This window comes from Thunnus thynnus, chromosome 24 (assembly GCF_963924715.1).
Source record: "Thunnus thynnus chromosome 24, fThuThy2.1, whole genome shotgun sequence".
NCBI lineage: Eukaryota > Metazoa > Chordata > Actinopteri > Scombriformes > Scombridae > Thunnus > Thunnus thynnus.
The window spans coordinates 5,808,224-5,828,264 of record NC_089540.1 but is presented as its reverse complement, the minus strand read 5'-3'; the positions used below and the strand labels follow the sequence as shown (position 1 = coordinate 5,828,264).

Genomic DNA, 20,041 nt, shown 5'->3' with positions numbered 1-20,041 from the left:
TCAGCTGTTAACTTGATGAAAGTTGATGATGATGACAGTTGAACGTCAAAACAGTTTGAACCAGATGAGCTCAAGAGAGATAACAACACAAAGGTTTATTTCAGAGTGTGTTAAGAAATGCTCATAGGAGTATAGACGTGTCCTGAAATACCACTGCTCTCTTGCTCTTTACCAAAAGACAATTAATTATATTTTTTTTATCTGCTAAATGTCTCATTACTAGTAGATTAATATACAATAAAGAGGTTTTACTTCATATTAATTTGGCTTGACAGTAACAGCTTTTTACCAGTGTAGCAAAGATTCAGTATCATTTTATTACTGCTGTTTGCTTGTATGTATGTGTGGTTTTATTCAACATATTCAGTTCTCCCAGCTTTCACCTTGGTACTGCAGCTGTTATTTAATGTGCTCAAGATATGTGTGTGCCTACCTGCCTGTCTGTCTGTCCATCAGTCTGTCTGTCTGCCTGCTTCTCAACAATAACCAAAGGCAGTGAAGGCTCACAGTATGTGGGTGGTGGTGTGATACATGAGCAAAGGCAGTGAAAGGCTTGTGATCTCCCTTCGACAACAGGTATCGCAGAGAAGCAAGCTGTCCCAGTCCTGATAAACATCCACATTCAGCTCAACAACAGAAAGTCATTTAGCCTTTCTCCTCTAGTACATCGCCCCCGTTTTTAGGTCGGCCTGAGACCTGATCCCAAGGCTGAAAGGGGAGAAGAGAGATAAGAGGAAGAAAGGCTAGGCGCAAGAGAGGGACAAAACAAGAGTGTAAAGCAAAGTGAAGGCCTCTGACACGTAGTGGCGGGGAGAAATGTCAGAACGAGGGAGGAGGATCATTTGAAAGGCGGAGAGGTTGAAATCCAAGGAAAAGGCAGGTGATGCCGCTGACCCAGCATCCCCCCCTCCGCAACCCCGCCCCCTCAAGGCAGTGTGCCTTGACAAGCTGTTAACATGTTCCAGGTGGTATTTCCAAAGAGCTGTCACTCACCTGCTACACCTTCGGCTAGAAGCAGCGGGCTGGAAGTAAGAGAGCTGAGCTCAGGTTGATTCCCATTAGACCTCAATCTCTGCAGCTCAGATGGATCTTGACAGAGATACGGGGGATTGTTGATGGGGAATAAATTCACCCAAAGGCACAAGTTGAGAATGCAGAGCTGTAGAAGGGAAAAGAGAACTGTGGCACTGGAGTTAATTGAACTCGGTGGTAAAATCCATCATCATGCTACACAGAGTAATACAGAATATCACATCCTTTAGGTTCATTAAAATGGAGGTGTATGGAATTTAGCTGCTGAAAGCATCAGAAATGACAGAACCATTTAGAAATGTCTTAAGATAATTAATCTGCTGGTTACGGTTCCATCATGCCAGAAAGCTGCAGCACAAAACTCTCACAAAATAGGTGGTACTGGAAGCTTGGTGACGGGGTCAGGGTCTACCTTTGGTTGTGGATAGTTTGTTTGTAGTAGGATAGCTACAAGGAGGAAAAATCTTTGGTCATGCATCTTATTTGGCAGAATAGGTTTATATAAATATGATCAGCCCTTTCTAGACAGTTTTCATCTGATCAGGAGTTGTTGAAATCTGTGTTGAACTCTTTACGAATGCTACGCGGAAATTTAACAAAACTGCACATTACGGTGATTACATTAAAATTGATTGATTTTGGCCCATATTTTGGCTGTTATGAACACTGGTGTGGTCCTTACTCTGCATTATTAAGTCCTCTTAATAATAATAATAAAATATGTTGTCTGTAATTGTCTTCCAGAATAACACATATAAGCGTTTTCTGACACCCTATATCAGCAGGATGATATCTTTTGTCAGTGCCTTTCAAAACCGTTACAAATCAAACTATTTGGTACAGACATAGGTTTACAAAGAGATCATGTATTGGGTTAAAATAACTACTTCATTAAGGTTAGGGGACAATGGACATCATGGTTGAAAGAAACTAAATGGGAAGCAAATAGCAGTCTCCCATGTTATAGTCTGATGTTAAGTTGACCCCTCCAACCACTCAGACTGTCTGGCTATGCAGACTTTGTGGCTCAATGACAACATCACACTATTTCCTCTTTTGCTACGAGTCCTAATTCCTATAACCACTTTAAGGGGCTTTGTGACTTACACATAAATATATAATTTTTAGGCATTTATCCACAGGCTCCACTGTTGACAGTTTTCATTGTTTATTTTCTATTTTCTACCAAAGAAATAGCCCCAATACCCAAACAACACTTTGTTTGGAAGTATTTATTCATCTCAAACATTGGGGCCCGGCAGTTACCAAAAGAAGCTTATTTCTCATGATATTGGTGTGGTGGGAATAAAAAGAAGTAACGTTTAAAAACCCAAGGTTTCCCTGTGAGAGTTGTCATTCTCACAAACGCTTGTCAACGGTGATATGTCAGCTTGGGTGTAAGAGCTGACAATGGTCCTCGAGGGAACCCTACCACCAAGGCAGCGAGTTAAAGATGGGTGGTTGTACAGAGACATCAGTCGCTCAAACTGCACGGTGAAAGAGATAGGGGAATCTAAATTGGGTGTTATGTTCACCACCGGGACAAACCTGCTCTATGATCAGCTATGTTTTTCCCCCTGAGCGGTTTCTTTCTGGGACACATGATTGGCTTTAATGGTAATAGTCACCACTTCCAATAAATGGAGTTAGCCACAAGTTTTCAGATGCCTTACACAAAGAGGAAGTTCATATACTATAATTACTGAATCAATGCAAGAAGATTCCCTGCCCTTAAAGTTGCCTTGTTTATCATGGTCTATAGATATCAAGCAGACCATCAGAAAATGCACAGCTGAGTCAATAAATTATAGAGGAGAGTAGACTTGCTGCAGGCTGTTGAGTCTCAAGTGTCTCCTTGGTCAGAGGGGACTCATGTTGGTCCATTTGACTGATTACATGCATGGGAGACGTGGCTTTAAGTCAAGGCCTCTACAGTACGCATCAAACACCTTTAATCAGATTAGATTGAAGTTGCCATGTGTAGCATTTTAACCTCAATCACTAGCACATTAATTTGAAAACATCAGCATAATTGCCATAAACAAACAAGGCTCTCGCCGAGGAGACTGTCAGCTCCTATGTACGCTGCATTTTACTTTGTGTTGATGAGGTGGAAAAATCTGCTGGAGTGCTTCGCAGCTCAAAACAGGCACACCTTTACTTTTGCAAATAATACACATTTTTATTTCCACTTCAAATATTCTGACTGAGCAATTTCAATTTCACATTAACCTACTTTGTCAGAACATATATTCACTGATATTTGGGGCCGCTGTGATCTTTAATCTTTTTCCTTGCTCTTCAAAACAAACACACAGATAGTGATATCCTCTGTATGAGCCAACAATTCGTAATGTTTTCATGTTTTATTTAACAATCACAGAAATATGCCATTTTAGGAGGCATTGTTTTAAGTACGTCAACCTAAAATGACATGTAAATCGATTTCATGTATATATTTTTGTGGCCACTTTTCTGTCATTGTTTATCATATCTAGAAGCCAAAGTTGACATATTAGAGTATCTTGTCTTGACTGAAAAACAGTCCAATGATAACCCATACCCAAATATATCATAGATGACTTTTTAAAGAAATCAGCTAAAAAAGAGCAAATATTCACATTTGAGAGCTAAATTGTTTTGCAAATTTTCTTAAAATATGATTCAAAATAGTTGTAGTTTAATTTTGTTTCGATTAAACATTTTCTCAATTGACTCATCATTTTCGCAAGGTAGTTAGATTATGTCCCCATTCCCAAAGGGGACATATCATACTTTTTGTGATTTCCTGTTATTTTTATACTAGGATGATGTTGGATGTCATTGTCAAACATGGTGAGAGTATGTAAAAATCCTCCCTAACAGTCAAAAACCAGGGCTTCAGCCTTCTCTAAACGCTTTGTTTGCAACCTCTACTTCCTCCTTGTGATGACATCAGATTGTTCGTGCATGCTCTTAAACGACCGTCCGTTCTGTAGTCTTTGTTGGTTGTTACCAGGGCTGTTGTTGTCAACTTGCATATTTTGGATCCAAACTGGGCTTGAACATGTACGTTAGCAGTTTCCATTTTGAGTAAAGAATGACAAAAAGTAGTATAATCCTACTACTATATGTTGTTTCATAGTTTGTTGACGTAGCCTTGCAAACTGCCTGGATATCTGCTGAGGGGCAGCTTCTGGAAGCTAACCAATCAGAGCACAATGGGATCATCAAGAGGGGGCCTTAAAGAGACAGAAGCTGAAACGACCTGTTTCAGACAGAGTCTGAAATTAGGAGCTGCATTAAGAGCCAGTATAAGATAAAAAAAAGGAGTTTTTAACTGTAAATCATGCAAAGATATTCCAGAAGATATTCCAGAATATAAATATAGACCTGGAGATGTGCATGATACGTCCCCTTTAATCCCGCCTCCAAAACTCTGATTCTGTTTCTCCAACTGGGGGAAACAGCCATCTATACCAGATCAATATGAATAGCTTAACAAATCAGAGATGTGAGGAAATTCAGAGAACTGAATCAGGCACAGTCATAAACACAACACTGGATGCTTGGCCAATTTTGCAGTATTTGAACGTGTGGCGAGTTATAAATTGAAGCTTTAATATCAGCAACCTCAGCCATTCAGTTAGAAAAAACACTAAATAGAAAAACCACCAGTCTTGGAGCAAATTAAGTCTGTAGTCATAATGAAATCCATGCAGTCTTGTGACCTGGCCACTGATCCCTAACTGGTACTCCTCAGTACTATTTATAGACACCTCCATGCACACAAGCTGTGGTCTGTTCCACCTGATTTACTCCTGGACACATAACAAAGGTCAGCATCTGATATTTGTTACCATATTGTGGCAACACCCCATCACCACTAGACATGTATGACATTGTTTAATGCCAACTGCCAAGTCATTAAACTCCCATTTTGTATATTATCTTGTATTTAAAAAACAGAAAATATGTTCTTTCTTGTTGCTATGATAACACCGTCAGGATGATTTTGTTCTCTGGGGATGTGTGCAGAATTTTTGCTATTACAGGCATATGCACTGGAGCTTTCCTCACTTCTATGTGACGGCCCTAGTTTTCTGTCGGTAGATGTGAGACTTTGTGTTGTACAGATCGCCTGCACAGACAGGAATCACCCGGTTGCTATGGCATCATGTAGCGACAATTCCCACAGAATGAATTAAACTGTGCAAAGAAAACCCGTGACCTTGATTTGAAAGAGCATCCAAACTGTGAGCAGCCAGTGGGTAGCTTGAGATTAAAAAACACACCCTCACCCAAAAAAAACAAAAAACAGTTGTGTCAATGTACTTGCTGTTTTATTGAGATAATACTGTTTACAGTACATTGGGATCAGAACAGATAGTACGATTTAAGGTATTGGAAGCAGGGAGTTGTTCATTTACCTAGTCTGGCACTTAAATCTAATGAGCGAGGAAAAAGAGAAAGTCTAGACGAGCACTACCAGAGGAGGTAGCTTGAAATAGATGGGAGCAACTCGTCTCTATGGAAACCGCAGGCGAAAACAGTGGCACACACTGCCATGAAAGACATGTAGGAGATGAGGATGAAAGAGACAGAGAGAGGGAGGGAGAAAGGGACGGAGAGGGAGAGGAAGGGTGAGACGCGGCATGAAGAGAAAGAGGAGAGGATGAGAGGGAATGAAGGCGAGTTGCAGCGCTTACGAGGATGATGTGTGTGTGTCACAGCAGTAGATATCGATGCCCCCAGTGGGCATTAATGTCACTGGGTTCATCTCTCTTTGAGAGAATTGATTTTATTTCACCAAGCGAACACAATATTCTCCTTTAAGACACCATGGGGAGTAATTTCTCCAACAATGGCACTGATGACACAATTAAAAGTTATGCCAAATTAAAGTAGTTGTGATCCATTGACCAGTGTGAGAGGTAAATATTGATATTGATAATGGCTGCGGTCACAATTTTACATTTTACTATTATAGAAAAGATTGTTAGTTACATTCCAAAGCAGCTAACTCACTTGTTACAGTGATCAGGTAAGAGCAGTTGACAGGTGACATGCAGTTAATCCCCCACCTGGTCATTATACATTTTCAATTCAAAGTATTCACTGTAGAGGTCAAGCTAATGTGAGTGTTACAGCCATATTTCCATCATGCATCACTGTCAATAACAGACAAGTTGAATGATAAGAGCTTTACCTCTCCAGAGGCTGACTAATGACCGCAGTCTGTACATCAGCATCAACTGTCAGCATAATGTCGCTCTTCATTCAGGAATCCAAAACAAAAATCAATTGTGTCTTTAGCACAATTTTGAATTTGTATCCCGTAATTTAGTTTTTGTGAGTCATAATATCTACTTTGTGTTGATAACCTCAGTCAAATTTTGACTTACTAAACCAAATTTTAAACTTACGGAGTCATAAGTTTGACTTGTCAGAATGTGTATATTCACTGTTATGCTGGTGTAGATTGCCCTCATAATTTTAATTTATTAAATCATACTTTTGACATAGTATCTTGTTATTTTCGTGTAGTAACTCGAATTTTGAATTCTCATAATTTTGACCTAGTTTAAATTTGTATTTTATCCCTTCATTGAATTACTGAGTGAAAATTTTGAATTACCATGACCAAGATTTTTTTTTTTTGGTGGTAATGGGCCTCCATACTTAATTTTACTAAACTGCCCGTGCCTGTTCAAAATGTGTCTGTTCGGAACAGGCTGATATCTCAACAACTAGAGAGAACATTGCCCGTCTCCTAAATGCCTCAAATGCAGGCTATCAGTAGACGCAACAATTTACCGATGCTCCCTAAATGCCTGACACACAGAATATCTGGAAACTACAATTTTGAGTTGAGCTGAAGTTGATCGGATGAACTGTGATGCCTGTTCAAAATGTGCCTGAGACATCCTGCACCATGTCTTGAACATACATACAAAGTTCGCTTGAGAAATGGGAGTAGAGCTTAACTCTCTAAACTTCTTGAATTCATTTGCTATGGTAGTTCTTATCACTACAGATGTAATCCCATCTCCGACCACAATGTGGCTTGCAATGGCAGACTGGTACTGTCCATATTTCCCTGCGTTGAGTACACATGCAGAAGAAGAAGCAGAAGCAACGTTGTTTATGAGGTATTTTTATATATTTCCGAATGTGCCTGAGTGTGCCTGTACATGCCAAGTTTTTTTTCACAGTGCACAGTTCAATAGTAGAGCTTAAGTCTCTTAAACTTTTTCAAGTCATTAAAACCACAGATATAATCCCACCTCTGACCATTGTCTGTATTTCCGCTCATTGACTCAACGGGCAGAAGAAGATGCATATCAACATCATTTATGAGGCATTTTTATATATTTCTCGAGAACCGCTCATCCAAACAACTTCACACATCTACATTGCACTCTCTTGATTTCCCAGCAATCCATCTGCCATGTATGAAGTAGATTGGATGAACGGTTCTCAAGATATGCGAAGGACAAACATACAGACAGACAGACAGACAGACAGATTTCTTACTTTATGAAGAGAGATGTAACAAAAATGCTTACTGCATTAGTGTTTAATAAAGACTTTTGCTTAAATTGAATAGGCAATCAATGTTTTGATACTGTCATCAAGAGAAATTGCTGATGCTGATTTGGGGTTGCATTAGATTCAAATAAATATAAAAGATAGTTGGCATTAAAACACATACAGCTTGCAACAGCCTAAATCTGGAGTATTTGACATTAACTGACATTGACTGAATCTATCAATAATTTTACTGTAATATGATCTAATTCAATATAGTGATTGATGCAAAATGTGCAAATATAAAAAACGAGGCAAAAACTAGGGCTAAATTTGACACTAATGAAGAAATGTCTTATAGATCGTTTAGTTAAAAGCTAATTTTTTAATGCTGTTATCTATAAGTTGACATTTATGAAAGAAAAAAACACTTGAATGGAATGCACACGTGAAGCATTTTATGACATCACATTCTATGACATCACATTCTATGAGATCACATTCTATGAGATCACATTCTATAGATCACATTCTATGACATCACATGATGTGTATGCCTTTGATGTCTATGACATCAGACATTACATCACAGTCTTTGGACGGCCAAGTTATCAAGTTAGTGCAGAATCTTGGTTTCTACACACCAAAACCATATTGTGAAGCCAAGATGGCGACAGCACAAGACCAGAGAGTTGTTCGACCCAAGATCAAGATAGACTACATGGCAAGCAAGCAAAACACAAGGCCGGAGTACGGCACAAGACAAAGCAGGGACTTTGTGAACACAAGGCCGGAGTACGGCGCAAGACAAGGCAGGGAGTTTGCTAACACAAGGCCAGAGTACGACAGAAGAGGAAACAGGGACTTTGCTAACACAAGGCCGGAGTACGACACAAGACAAGGCAGGGAATTTGCTTACACAAGGCCGGAGTACGACACAAGAGGAAACAGGGACTTTGCTAACACAAGGCTGGAGTACGACACAAGAGAAGGCAGGGACTTTGCAGGGACTTGGCATTGTCAGTACAAGCCTACACCCAGCATGGGCCAACACAGACCTAATCTCTGGGATGAAAATGCTGCTCTCAAAGCCCAGCTAAAACATTCTCAGTTAGAGGAGCAACAGTGTCATCACAAATATGTAGCTGCTGAGAAAAACGCCTCAGATTTAAAGACCCAGCTGGGGGAACTTCACAGGAAGTACTCCAACACTGCTGCAGCAGATGAGAAAACCATTAAAGAGCTCAAACACCAGCTTGAACTGGCTTGCAGCTTAGAGACTAAGTCTTTTATGGATGAGATCCTTAAGCTCAAACTTGAGCTTAGCGAGGCTCGCAATGAGCAGATCAATTCTTCCGACAGGCAGATTCAATGCAACTCTGCTGCAGAGCGGTGTGAGGAGCCACCAGCCTGGAGCACGAAGGCCTCCCAGACAGACCTGGAGGACCAGACAACTGGGGATGAAAGGCTAAGTACAGAGGAGCTCCAGCAGAAGCTCCAAAAGGCCCAGCAAGACCTAGAAGAGCAGGCCGCTCAACACAGCAAGGAACAAGAGGCTCTCCGCTGTGAGACTGAAGATCTCAAAGCAAAACTCTGCACTGTTGAGACCCTCAAAGAGAAAAACGTTGTGAAGGCTCTGGAACTGGAGATGGAGATACAGTCAATCAAAATATCCTTTGCGGAACAGCTAGAGCAGCAACAAATAGAAAACAAAAAAGTTCTGGCTGCACTGACAAAAGCAGAGGAGGAGAAGACGTCTCTCCAAAAGACTCTGAAAGTAAAGCAGGAGAAGTGGTCTCAGGCAGAAGCCGACATGGAAACCAGGCTGGTTAAACTTGAGTCCATGATGAGCACACTGTTGGAGGAAAAGGCCAAGACGAAGAAGAAGAGCTGGCTGGTCCGGCTCTTCGGCAGCAGGATAAAGAAAGCATAAACTGCACTGCAGACACACTTGGTTAAGACTTGTTAACATGTCTGCTGACATGTCTGTTGACTTGATTCTGCATATTACAAATACCAGCAAGACCTAGAAGAGCAGGCCGCTCAACACAGCAAGGAACAAGAGGCTCTCCGCTGTGAGACTGAAGATCTCAGCAAAACTCTGCACTGTTGAGACCCTCAAAGAGAAAAACGTTGTGAAGGCTCTGGAACTGGAGATGGAGATACAGTCAATCAAAATATCCTTTGCGGAACAGCTAGAGCAGCAACAAATAGAAAACAAAAAAGTTCTGGCTGCACTGACAAAAGCAGAGGAGGAGAAGACGTCTCTCCAAAAGACTCTGAAAGTAAAGCAGGAGAAGTGGTCTCAGGCAGAAGCCGACATGGAAACCAGGCTGGTTAAACTTGAGTCCATGATGAGCACACTGTTGGAGGAAAAGGCCAAGACGAAGAAGAAGAGCTGGCTGGTCCGGCTCTTCGGCAGCAGGATAAAGAAAGCATAAACTGCACTGCAGACACACTTGGTTAAGACTTGTTAACATGTCTGCTGACATGTCTGTTGACTTGATTCTGCATATTACAAATACCAGCAAGACCTAGAAGAGCAGGCCGCTCAACACAGCAAGGAACAAGAGGCTCTCCGCTGTGAGACTTAAGATCTCAGAGCAAAACTCTGCACTGTTGAGACCCTCAAAGAGAAAAACGTTGTGAAGGCTCTGGAACTGGAGATGGAGATACAGTCAATCAAAATATCCTTTGCAGAACAGCTAGAGCAGCAACAAATAGAAAACAAAAAAGTTCTGGCTGCACTGACAAAAGCAGAGGAGGAGAAGGCGTCTCTCCAAAAGACTCTGAAAGTAAAGCAGGAGGAATGGTCTCAGGCAGGAGCCGACATGGAAACCAGGCTGGTTAAACTCGAGTCCATGATGAGCACGCTGTTGGAGGAAAAGGCCAAGATGAAGAAGAAGAGCTGGCTGGTCCGGCTCTTCGGCAGCAGGATAAAGAAAGCGTAAACTGCACTGCAGACACACTTGGTTAAGACTTGTTAACATGTCTGCTGACATGTCGGTTGACTTGATTCTGCATATTACAAATACATCAAGAACAATCAATACCAAAGTAACACTAAAACAATACTAAAATCATCATCATCACCATCATTATCATCACCATCATCATAATAACAATAATCATAATAGGAAAAAATATTAGGAAAAATATACAAAAAGAATAATGATAATACTAAAATAATCATCATCACCATCATTATCATCATCATCATGATAATAATCATAATAGGAAAAAATATTAGGAAAAATATACAAAAAGAATAATGATAATATTAAAATAATCATTATCATCATCATCATCATCATCACCACCACCACCACCATCATAATCATAATAAAATATGAAATACAAAATACTGCGATGCTATTTCAGTGCTTCAGTTCTGTACAAAATGATAATTTTTCACCTGAGTTGAGTATTTCTTGAAAAAAGAAGATATGCAGTAAAGATGTGTTCATGCTGCTGACAAAATAAAGTCAAATATTTTATTGAATTATTCATTTATTTCTTCTTTTTTTGGTCGAAACACTAATGTATTCCGAGGTGTGAGAAACAAAGCAGGCAACATTCAGTCCATCTGTATCAGTACAATTTTGAGTTAAACTATTCGTATTTTACTTTTTAAATTTAATATTGTATTTTTTTAGTAGTTACTGTAGTTGTGAGTTATTTTTCAGAATAAGATTTAGAATAATAATAGTTCGCAATTTTACATGGTATGACATTGATCCATACAATTACATACATACATTTTTGAAGTTTAAATCCTCTTTAAAAAATCCTGTTTTACATGAAAATAACAAACGTTTTTAAAATAACAGGTTTTTAAAATAACACATTTGTATAAAGTTTAACCTGAACAATCCCTAGCACATGATGCTCATCACCAGGGACGGAGATAGACTCTCAGCACAGAGGGGGCCCTCCTGATAAGGTCATTTTAAAATTCAACTGTAAAATAGCTGATATATCCATAAACACAAATTGTCACTTATTGAGCCAAGCAAGCCTATGTCTAAGAAAACATACAGTGAAGCCACTTATCCAAACATAAAGTAGACAGTCCACAACACAACAGACACAGATAAGTGCTGAGATGCGGTAAACATGAAGTTAAACGACAGATTAATCTAATATTCTTACTTACTTCTTCATAATTTAAGTTAATAAAGACTAATTATTGATGTTTCACTCACCAGTTGTCCCCTCTTAGCCTGAAGTTCAGTGTAGTCCATTTGTGTATTCCACCACGCCCCATATAAGAAAATAATCCATACAGGTTAACTTTGTACATATCACACTCTCCTTCATGGTGGCAAACCTGCCAACCACTTTTTGTCATTGTTTATGTCCTGCTCAACACACAGCAAAGTGAGGTTGAAAAGTCTGTCCTCATCCATGCACGAACGCAAATAGCTCTTAATGAGCCTCAGACGACTGAAACTTCATCTTGCGAGTTTCATTCACCACAAACATAAAAAGACATTAATATCTCATATTTTGGCTAAATTTTTCAGCAAAGTTAGTCACTCTGCCATTGCAATCCACATTGTGGTCGGAGGGGGGATTACATCTGTAGTGATAAGAACTACCAAAGAGAATGTATGGAAGAAGTTGAGAGAGTTAAACTCTACTTTTCCTGCTGCACTGCTCAGTTGGGTTGCACATCTCCAGCAGGACCCCTACTGAGCGTGGACCCTGGGGAAGCCACCCCCTCTTCCCCTGCAGTCACTCCGCTTATTCTCATCAGAGCCTCACATCTACTTGTATTGTAAATAAGAATGTGGAGGTCCAGGCGACACTTTAGCTAAACTACTAGCTAGACACTTTACTTTAAGTAAAATTGCACTTGTTGGAGTTAGTTTCCATGGTAATATGATCTGTATCCAAGACCTAAAACAACAGTTACCATCACTCAGAAGTAAAATTTGCACAGTAATCCCACTTTTACAGATTTCCACATGTTCAATAGTGTGAAATGGTATGTTCACTATTTTCAGCTGAAACACAATGCCAAGATAGTGAGAGATGACTGCACTCAATTTGACTCTGAGAGAAGAAAATTAAACAGTTAAATACAGTAAATACAACCAGAGTGACTCTTTTTAGTTATAAAGCTACTAAAAAATCCTCAGATGCCATTTTTGGGGTTTCTGCCTCTTGCAGCTTATCGTTTTATATTAGAAAATCTCATTTCTATCCATGCTACGTGAAGAAAGTTTGGCAAACCGCGGCTGAGATTTGAAAACTTTATCGCATTCATTACCATCACAGATATACAGGACCAGCTTTTTGGCTCATGCTTGCTGTATTATGGCTGCATTGCTTGAGCCACTTCAGAGACAAATCATATTTCAGTCATGAGGAGTTGTCAAGATTTGCCTCATAATTCTGATGCGGCTCCATTGTATAACATAGGTCCTTAACCCACAAATTGATTTCTGACACAACTTCATCACATTTTTGATCGCTGGGAGAAGGGAAAAGAAATTAAATTCTTTGATAATATGAACTACTCTGCTGCACCACATTCAAAACAAATCTGTTAAATATAAGACAGGATTGGTGCAAGAATGGGGACATCTACCCAGAATACCCCATATGCATTATTAATGCTAATTAATAAACCTCTGCCCACATGTTACATAATCACTGACTTCTGCATGGGTCACCCCAGCGCTGACCAGCCATTCATCATGCGGTCATAAAGTATTTCTCCTGCATTCCTCATACATGCATTACCTTCCCAGGTATCACCACGGTGCTGACCATGACCACCCTGAGCACAGTGGCCAGGAACTCGCTACCCCGAGTGTCCTACGTGACGGCCATGGACCTGTTTGTCACCGTCTGCTTCCTGTTCGTCTTTGCTGCCATGATCGAGTATGCCATGCTCAACTACTACTCCTACAGTATACGCAGACCCCCTGCTAAGACACAGAGAATGGTAAGCCTGCAATGACTGTGTAGGTAACAGATTGATACTGTAAATTAGCTCAGAATTTGCCTTTTATATGTTAACATCCACCTCCGCCAAGGCCAGGGTTCTTCTCTGAGCACACGCTGCATAAATGAGCCTGTAAAGTGTGTATCTTTGATTTATTTCTCTCGGTAATGTATAACTGCTGCATTAATAACAATAAGTTAACAACTGACCTGCAAAACATGACAAATCTTGTTATTATAGTGTGGCCATTATCAGAGCTAATCAAATTCAAACCAAATTCAAACCTCTTATTCAGACAAATGTCTCACTGGTTTGAGGACACACAAGGTTCATGGGTGCCATAGCAACCTCAGCGGCCCTCAAGTCCACCGTCACCCATGGGGTCAGTACCTATGGTCCTAATCTAGCTGTCCAGACAAAGAAAAAAAACAAACAACCAAAAGGCGTCACAAGCTTGAAAATTTGTGCTTATTCACCATCCTGCCACCTGATGAGCTAATCATGAATCATTGGAAAGTGTGTGTGTATGAGCTGACACAAAGCTGGAGTCTTGGTGTGATACCATGATCTGCTTCAGAAGCTTTTTCAGCCCTGAAACTCCAAAACTGTTGTGATATTTTCAGAGAAAATGAACAGAGAAAAAAGCTATTGAATGGTGTCTTCAGTGTAATATCAGCCTTCAGAAACTCCTACTGATTGTGTCCATAGGGTGTCAAAATATATATAAAGTGCACAATGTCTTCCCAGGTTTCTGACATGTGTCTTTATGAGCACGTGTGCTGTTGAAAACATTTCTTTTCAAGCAATCACTCTTGAGCGAGAGCCTAATGCTCCGCGTGGGCGTTCTCAAGGCTACACCTGCCGCGAACGCTTTAATGGTGACGGCACACATCTACTAAATCTGAGTCAGCCACCGCTGCTGTCATTTCCCTCTCTCTCCAGATCCCCTCCCTCTTCATTATTTCCTCCCAGTGCAGAAGAGTTCTGCTGAATGTGTCTGAGGGCTAAAAAGACTGTCAGCTTGGGCTGAACAATTAAGTTGTGTTACATTCAGTCCCCTCCTCTGTATTTCTGGCTCTCTGCTGTATTTTCGCCTGGTCTGTCTGTGGGGAAGCCTCATATTTCCCTCCCCCCCAACTCCATGTGGCCCCTTTGTGCCACCCACTCAGTCAATTCTCTTACTCCACAAGACACATCTAACTCTCCCTCACTCGCCTCCCACTCTCCCTTTAAGAGCAGAGGACTGCAAAAATGTCTGATTTTACCCCAATTAGTCTGTCCCACACAATTTTATAAACATCAGGGAGAAAGTCACATAATTAATTTTGTCAGGAGGTACTTATTCAGCATTCCAGTCTAAAAATTCAAGCTTTAGCCGCATTATGTGACTATAAAAAGGATGAAAACAAACAACAGTGATTCTTGTTAGCATATATTTGTATGTTCTTAAATCAATAGTTTTACTTTCAATTAAATATGTTTAAACAGAAGTATTGTGGTACATTTTATCATAAAATCTGTTTCCAAGAGTGAATTTGAACTTTTCATAAACACCCTCAAAGCCGCTATGCTATCACAAAGGCATATCAACTCACAAATGCTTTGTACATTGTTGAACTCATTTTGTTGTTTGGTTGTGGGATTTTTTTGCCATTGAACTGGACGAATGTGGAAAATGGTACATCATTCTGAGATTTATTGAGCACATCAAAAGTGGAGTTTGATGGAGTTTTTTTAGCAATCTAAAACATCAATAAATACATGTTATGTTTTGTGTCTTTACAGACTTGCTAGTTTGCACTAATTATCAATCACACACTAATCCACGGCAGCTTCAGTGGACCAGAATATAATGCAGGAAAAAAAAACAAAAATGTTGGATTTTGAGAAAAACATGCAGCCACAATGATGAAGATACTCACATTTTCATGAACGAGTGTTGTGCTTTTACTTCCTTTTAACTACATTCCCAACAAACAACATGTACTTCTGCTTGAGAGTAATATTAAAGTACTTATTACACACCTGAAACAGAATTAACTCTGGCACAACAGCCATTCATAAATTACCGTTAGCTAAGCCACGTTCCCCTTAGTTACTGCTGCCACAGCAGTCAAGCTCGCACAACACATACGCAGTTTACAGCGACAGCAGCTGCAGATTTATCACTTGAAATTCTATGGAAATGATAAAATAGTGGGCCCCTGATTTCAGATAAAGCTTACAAGCTGAAATGACTGCTCCTGGCAGAGCTAAAGCTAGTTAGCTAATTAAGCTAACATTAAAAAATCCAACTGTAATTTGTAATTAATTAATAGATTTCATCTGTGAGACCAAAATTTATTTTCCAAAAGAAATTATATTATATACCAAAATGCTCTGGAGACATTAGAGCCAGTGGTAAATCACCAAAGAGCTGCACAGATCAGTTCATTGGATTTCCCCGGGATGAGAACTGACATTGATTAGCCGATCATCTCTCGCGTAATCGGCTAATCGGTTATATTGGCTGCTAGCGGCAGGCTTCAATCTGCACTTGATGGCTACATACATGATACTGTGCTAACCCTGGGGCTTTGTCATTCCATACAGGCCTATTCATCTTTCAACATGGGTCGCACCCCTCGGCCCATGATGCCCATGGGCAACTCTCTTTTCTGGCATGACTACGATGACAACTGCCTGTATGAGTGCCTAGACGGTAAAGACTGCAAGAGCTTCTTCTGCTGTTATGAGGAGTGTAAAGAAGGCGGCTGGAAGAAAGGACGGATCCACGTCAACATCCGCGAGTTGGATTCCTACTCCCGGGTTTTCTTCCCCACCTCCTTCTTGCTCTTCAACATCGTCTACTGGGTCAGCTACCTCTACCTCTAGTCACTCTCGGGTTGTTATCCATGGGCCTTCTGAAACAGCCACAGTCCTCGCCACTTTGCACCGCGGCTCGTGATTTGAGGGTAAAACTAAGAGTGGAAAAGGACATGAGGTGGATCTGGGATCTGTGGGAATTGTGAAAGACGTGCTGGAGTGATGTGACTAAAAAATACATGTGTGCTGTGATGCAAAGTGTAAAGGCCATGATACTTTGAGTAGTTCAGGATTGTGGCACTCCAAGGAGAATAAAACGCTCAGCAGTAGAACAACAAGCTGCCAACATTAACTTGAATGGATAGGTCCCGTTTATGACCCTCTCAGACAGCTCTCAGACAACAGACAGCTGTGACTTCAGAGACGTTTGGGGATGGGACTTGTGTTGCTGAATCTTGGTCGATGAGATGGCGAAGCACCCATAGTGCCTTCTTTAGAAAGGGTGCGGCATCGAGAGACGCAGCTTCAGAGTTCCCTCCATTATCTTTATTACCTCATCCATCACACCGCCGCATGCTGAGCTGTTTATTCTTTGATGAAACAAACCCGGAACACACAGTTCTCACCACTGGAGATGTTTAAAACTAACACTCACCATTCATTTTGTAGCACATTAGTTTTAGTTGTACTCTAGAATTAGTTCTACTTTCTAATAATAGTAATGTTTTCTTCTTATACTTATTATTAGAATTAGTTGTACTTTGCAGTAAGTCAACTCGCTCTGACATCAGTCGTTAACTGTTAAATATGAGTTAGTGTCAGGGGCAGTGGTTGTCTGGTAGAGGACTGTTTATTAAGTCAGTGAGCTTTTGTTCATGATGCTTTATGACCAGGCGATGCAGTTTACAGTAGATGCCAAGAAGATTTGGGTGTTTTAAATGAATGCTAGGTTACATTCATACACACCAAATGTAAAAGAACTGCATAAATACATACCAATCCAATATTAAACATGCTAATCTCATCCCCGAGCATATTATGTGCATGAATAGTGAATAAATATACAGACTAGGGTTGGACGATTGGTGGCTTCTTCCCAACAACAGCTATATGAAAAAAGCTGCATATTTTATTTTTCTTCTTATTTCCATTTTGCATTATTATTAATATGACCTGTGGATTACCTAAGGTTAAGGAGTTAGTAACCCCAAAGAAATTTCATCACCATTGGTTTCATTGGAGGGTTGTGTGCCGCACATGATGTAATTCTGGGTAAACACAACTCATTGTTCTGGCATGAAATCGATTCAATACAAATATGTTGGATATTGGGGCAGAATGAGCCTACAGAAATATTAGTTGGCCAAAACTTCAAGTCACTTGAACCCTGAAGCACATACAGTACGAACACACATACTGTACATGGCCTATTTATTTTGTATAAGCGTCATTTCATACAGTTTCAGAAGTAGAGCTTGAGTTTATAAAATTGGAGTCTTGTTGAAAGCTTCAATTTTGCTCTTTTTCTTTTTTCCTCATGAAAAATGAAAGGAATTTCTGATGTCCTGCCATATGCAGGACCTAAAGGCGCAATCTCTTGTGCCCAGCTGGCAATGATCACAGGTGCTGTAAAATAGGTTCTCTATATTGTAATACTACACACATACAGTACACAGAGCGGTGTTGAAAAATGGATGATCCAGGATGACTCTTGATGGAGTCCCACACATCCCCTCCTCAAACATGTAAAATTGATGGAAGCATACGGACATACGAGTTCAAACAAAACCACATGAGGTGGACGGGACCGATGGTGTTTGAGACATTTTGGTTTTGTTTACTGTTCTATGGTGTTTTTTGCAGTTGTTTGGCTTTGTAGAACAATCAACCCCCTTTTCCCCTCTTCCTCCCCCTCCTCCCCAACACACACATACACTTTTTCCCCCAGTATTTGTATGTTCAGAGAAAAGCTTTTATGTAAGATGTATCTAATTAATGTTTCTATTTTCATACAGTTATATATGGAATGTATGTTAGGCCAGTAGCGAGGCCGGAGTCAATCTGGTTCCACTTCAGTCAGTTCAAGCAGCCTAAATGAGTTTATCTTTAGGGCTCCTACATATTCATAAGGCCTCAAGTCACATTTGTGTTCTGTCCAGAGGTTTGTAATTACAAATCAAATCGCCTCAAGTAATGCTAAAGAAACAGCAGAAGGGCTGTTACCCTGTGGGCCATTACTGTCTCTGCTGATTTAAGACATTAGCTGATATCAGACCATTAAATTTCACTGGATCTATCTATCTGAACTGACTGAATTGAACAGAGCTTGGCCCACACCGCAGTAAACTATCCTCACCTCTGATATTTCTACTACACTTTATAAGTGTCTTAGTCCGTTGAGATACTTCAATAAAACAAAATCACTATTTTCTACGTCTTAATGAAAATCACCTATGTGTTTCAACTGACTGGGACCTGTATTTATAAAGTCTCTTTGGAATCTGAGTGCTAACCCAGGATCAGCATTTGTGAGCATAATGAACTCGCTCAAGAGCCTCTTCTGGAGACCTCATCACCCCCATTAAAATTTCTGAGCTCCTCTGAAAAAGGGTTACATGCACGAGTCGCACCAAGGTGTCAGAAATCACGTATTACTCCTACTTTACCCTGCAAACCAATTTCGTTTTGATTGTCGGTGAGGGCTCCGGAAGGGTGGGGCTATAACAAAAAAAAAGCCATTCTGATGCTGGATCAGCACTCTTGGGTGAAATATTTTATGAAAATGGGATCTAGAGTGAAAATAGGTATCTTTTTTCTAGTGTGTGGTACATTGCTTATATTAATAAATAATGTTTTGGTCAAGTGCTACTGTGAAGTCTTTTTGTGTGAGAATGAAACTCTTCATGAGTGTTAATCCCCTGTTACTCATGCCTACAGGAGATGAGTTGTGTGTTAAGGCGTGAAGACACAGATCTGGAAGGATCTGGGACTCGTTTAGGGAAGGCAACATCATTACTTCATGAGAAATTCCATCACTTGGGGTTTTAGGCTCGTGTCCAAGAGTCTATCTAGTTGATATCCTTGATAATATCCTTTTTTGGACTTCAGTGCCAGCACCATCGTAGCTCTGATCCATGTAAATCATCACCAATTTAAAATGGATTTAATACTGAGACTCCTGCAAAAAGTGACCCAACAATCAGCCTTCTCTCAAAGCCACTGTCTAAATGCAAATACTGCTCAATATGTGATTATGATATGATTAAGACAAAATGCAAGACATAAGTGGTAGCTAATTGTAGGATTAGAAGGCCTAGAATTTCATGCTAGTCTGTCAGTTTTTGACACCTCCATTATAAGTCTGCCATAAGTGTTGATACCGAACATCAATGCTGGTTTATTAGCAAAGACACCACTTATCAAAACGTTGGTTCCATTACTGAGGTTGCTGGTGCCATCATTTCACATTTAAATTCACACATTATCACCGTAATGTATGTATAGGATTCACTTTTAACCACTTTGACCAACTTTTGCTATGAAATGGTGAAGTCAAGTCCATATTATTTGTAAAGCCAGAAATCACAAATTTGCCTCAAAGTGCTTCACAGTCTGTACAATATACGAAAGCCTCTATCCTTAGACCTTCAGTCTTCTTTATCATACTTAGTACTATCTATGCTTGCATGCCTTATAATCTCCTCAGCCAGCTGGAAAAAAATATCGATATCGCCAAAT

General features: G+C 40.1%; 1 protein-coding gene across 3 annotated transcripts in view; it reads left to right on the top strand.

Moving 5' to 3' along the window:
- The window catches only part of LOC137176907 (gamma-aminobutyric acid receptor subunit gamma-3-like), a 125,893-nt gene extending 106,728 nt beyond the window's left edge, over positions 1 to 19,165 (top strand). For all 3 annotated transcript variants that reach the window (XM_067582943.1, XM_067582942.1, XM_067582944.1), the window contains 2 exons: positions 13,302 to 13,498; positions 16,091 to 19,165. In XM_067582943.1, the coding sequence (XP_067439044.1) occupies positions 13,302 to 13,498; positions 16,091 to 16,372 (479 nt within the window). In that variant the 3' untranslated portion in view covers positions 16,373 to 19,165. The remainder of the gene's footprint in view (positions 1 to 13,301; positions 13,499 to 16,090) is intronic.
- The last annotated feature ends 876 nt before the right edge of the window (positions 19,166 to 20,041 follow it).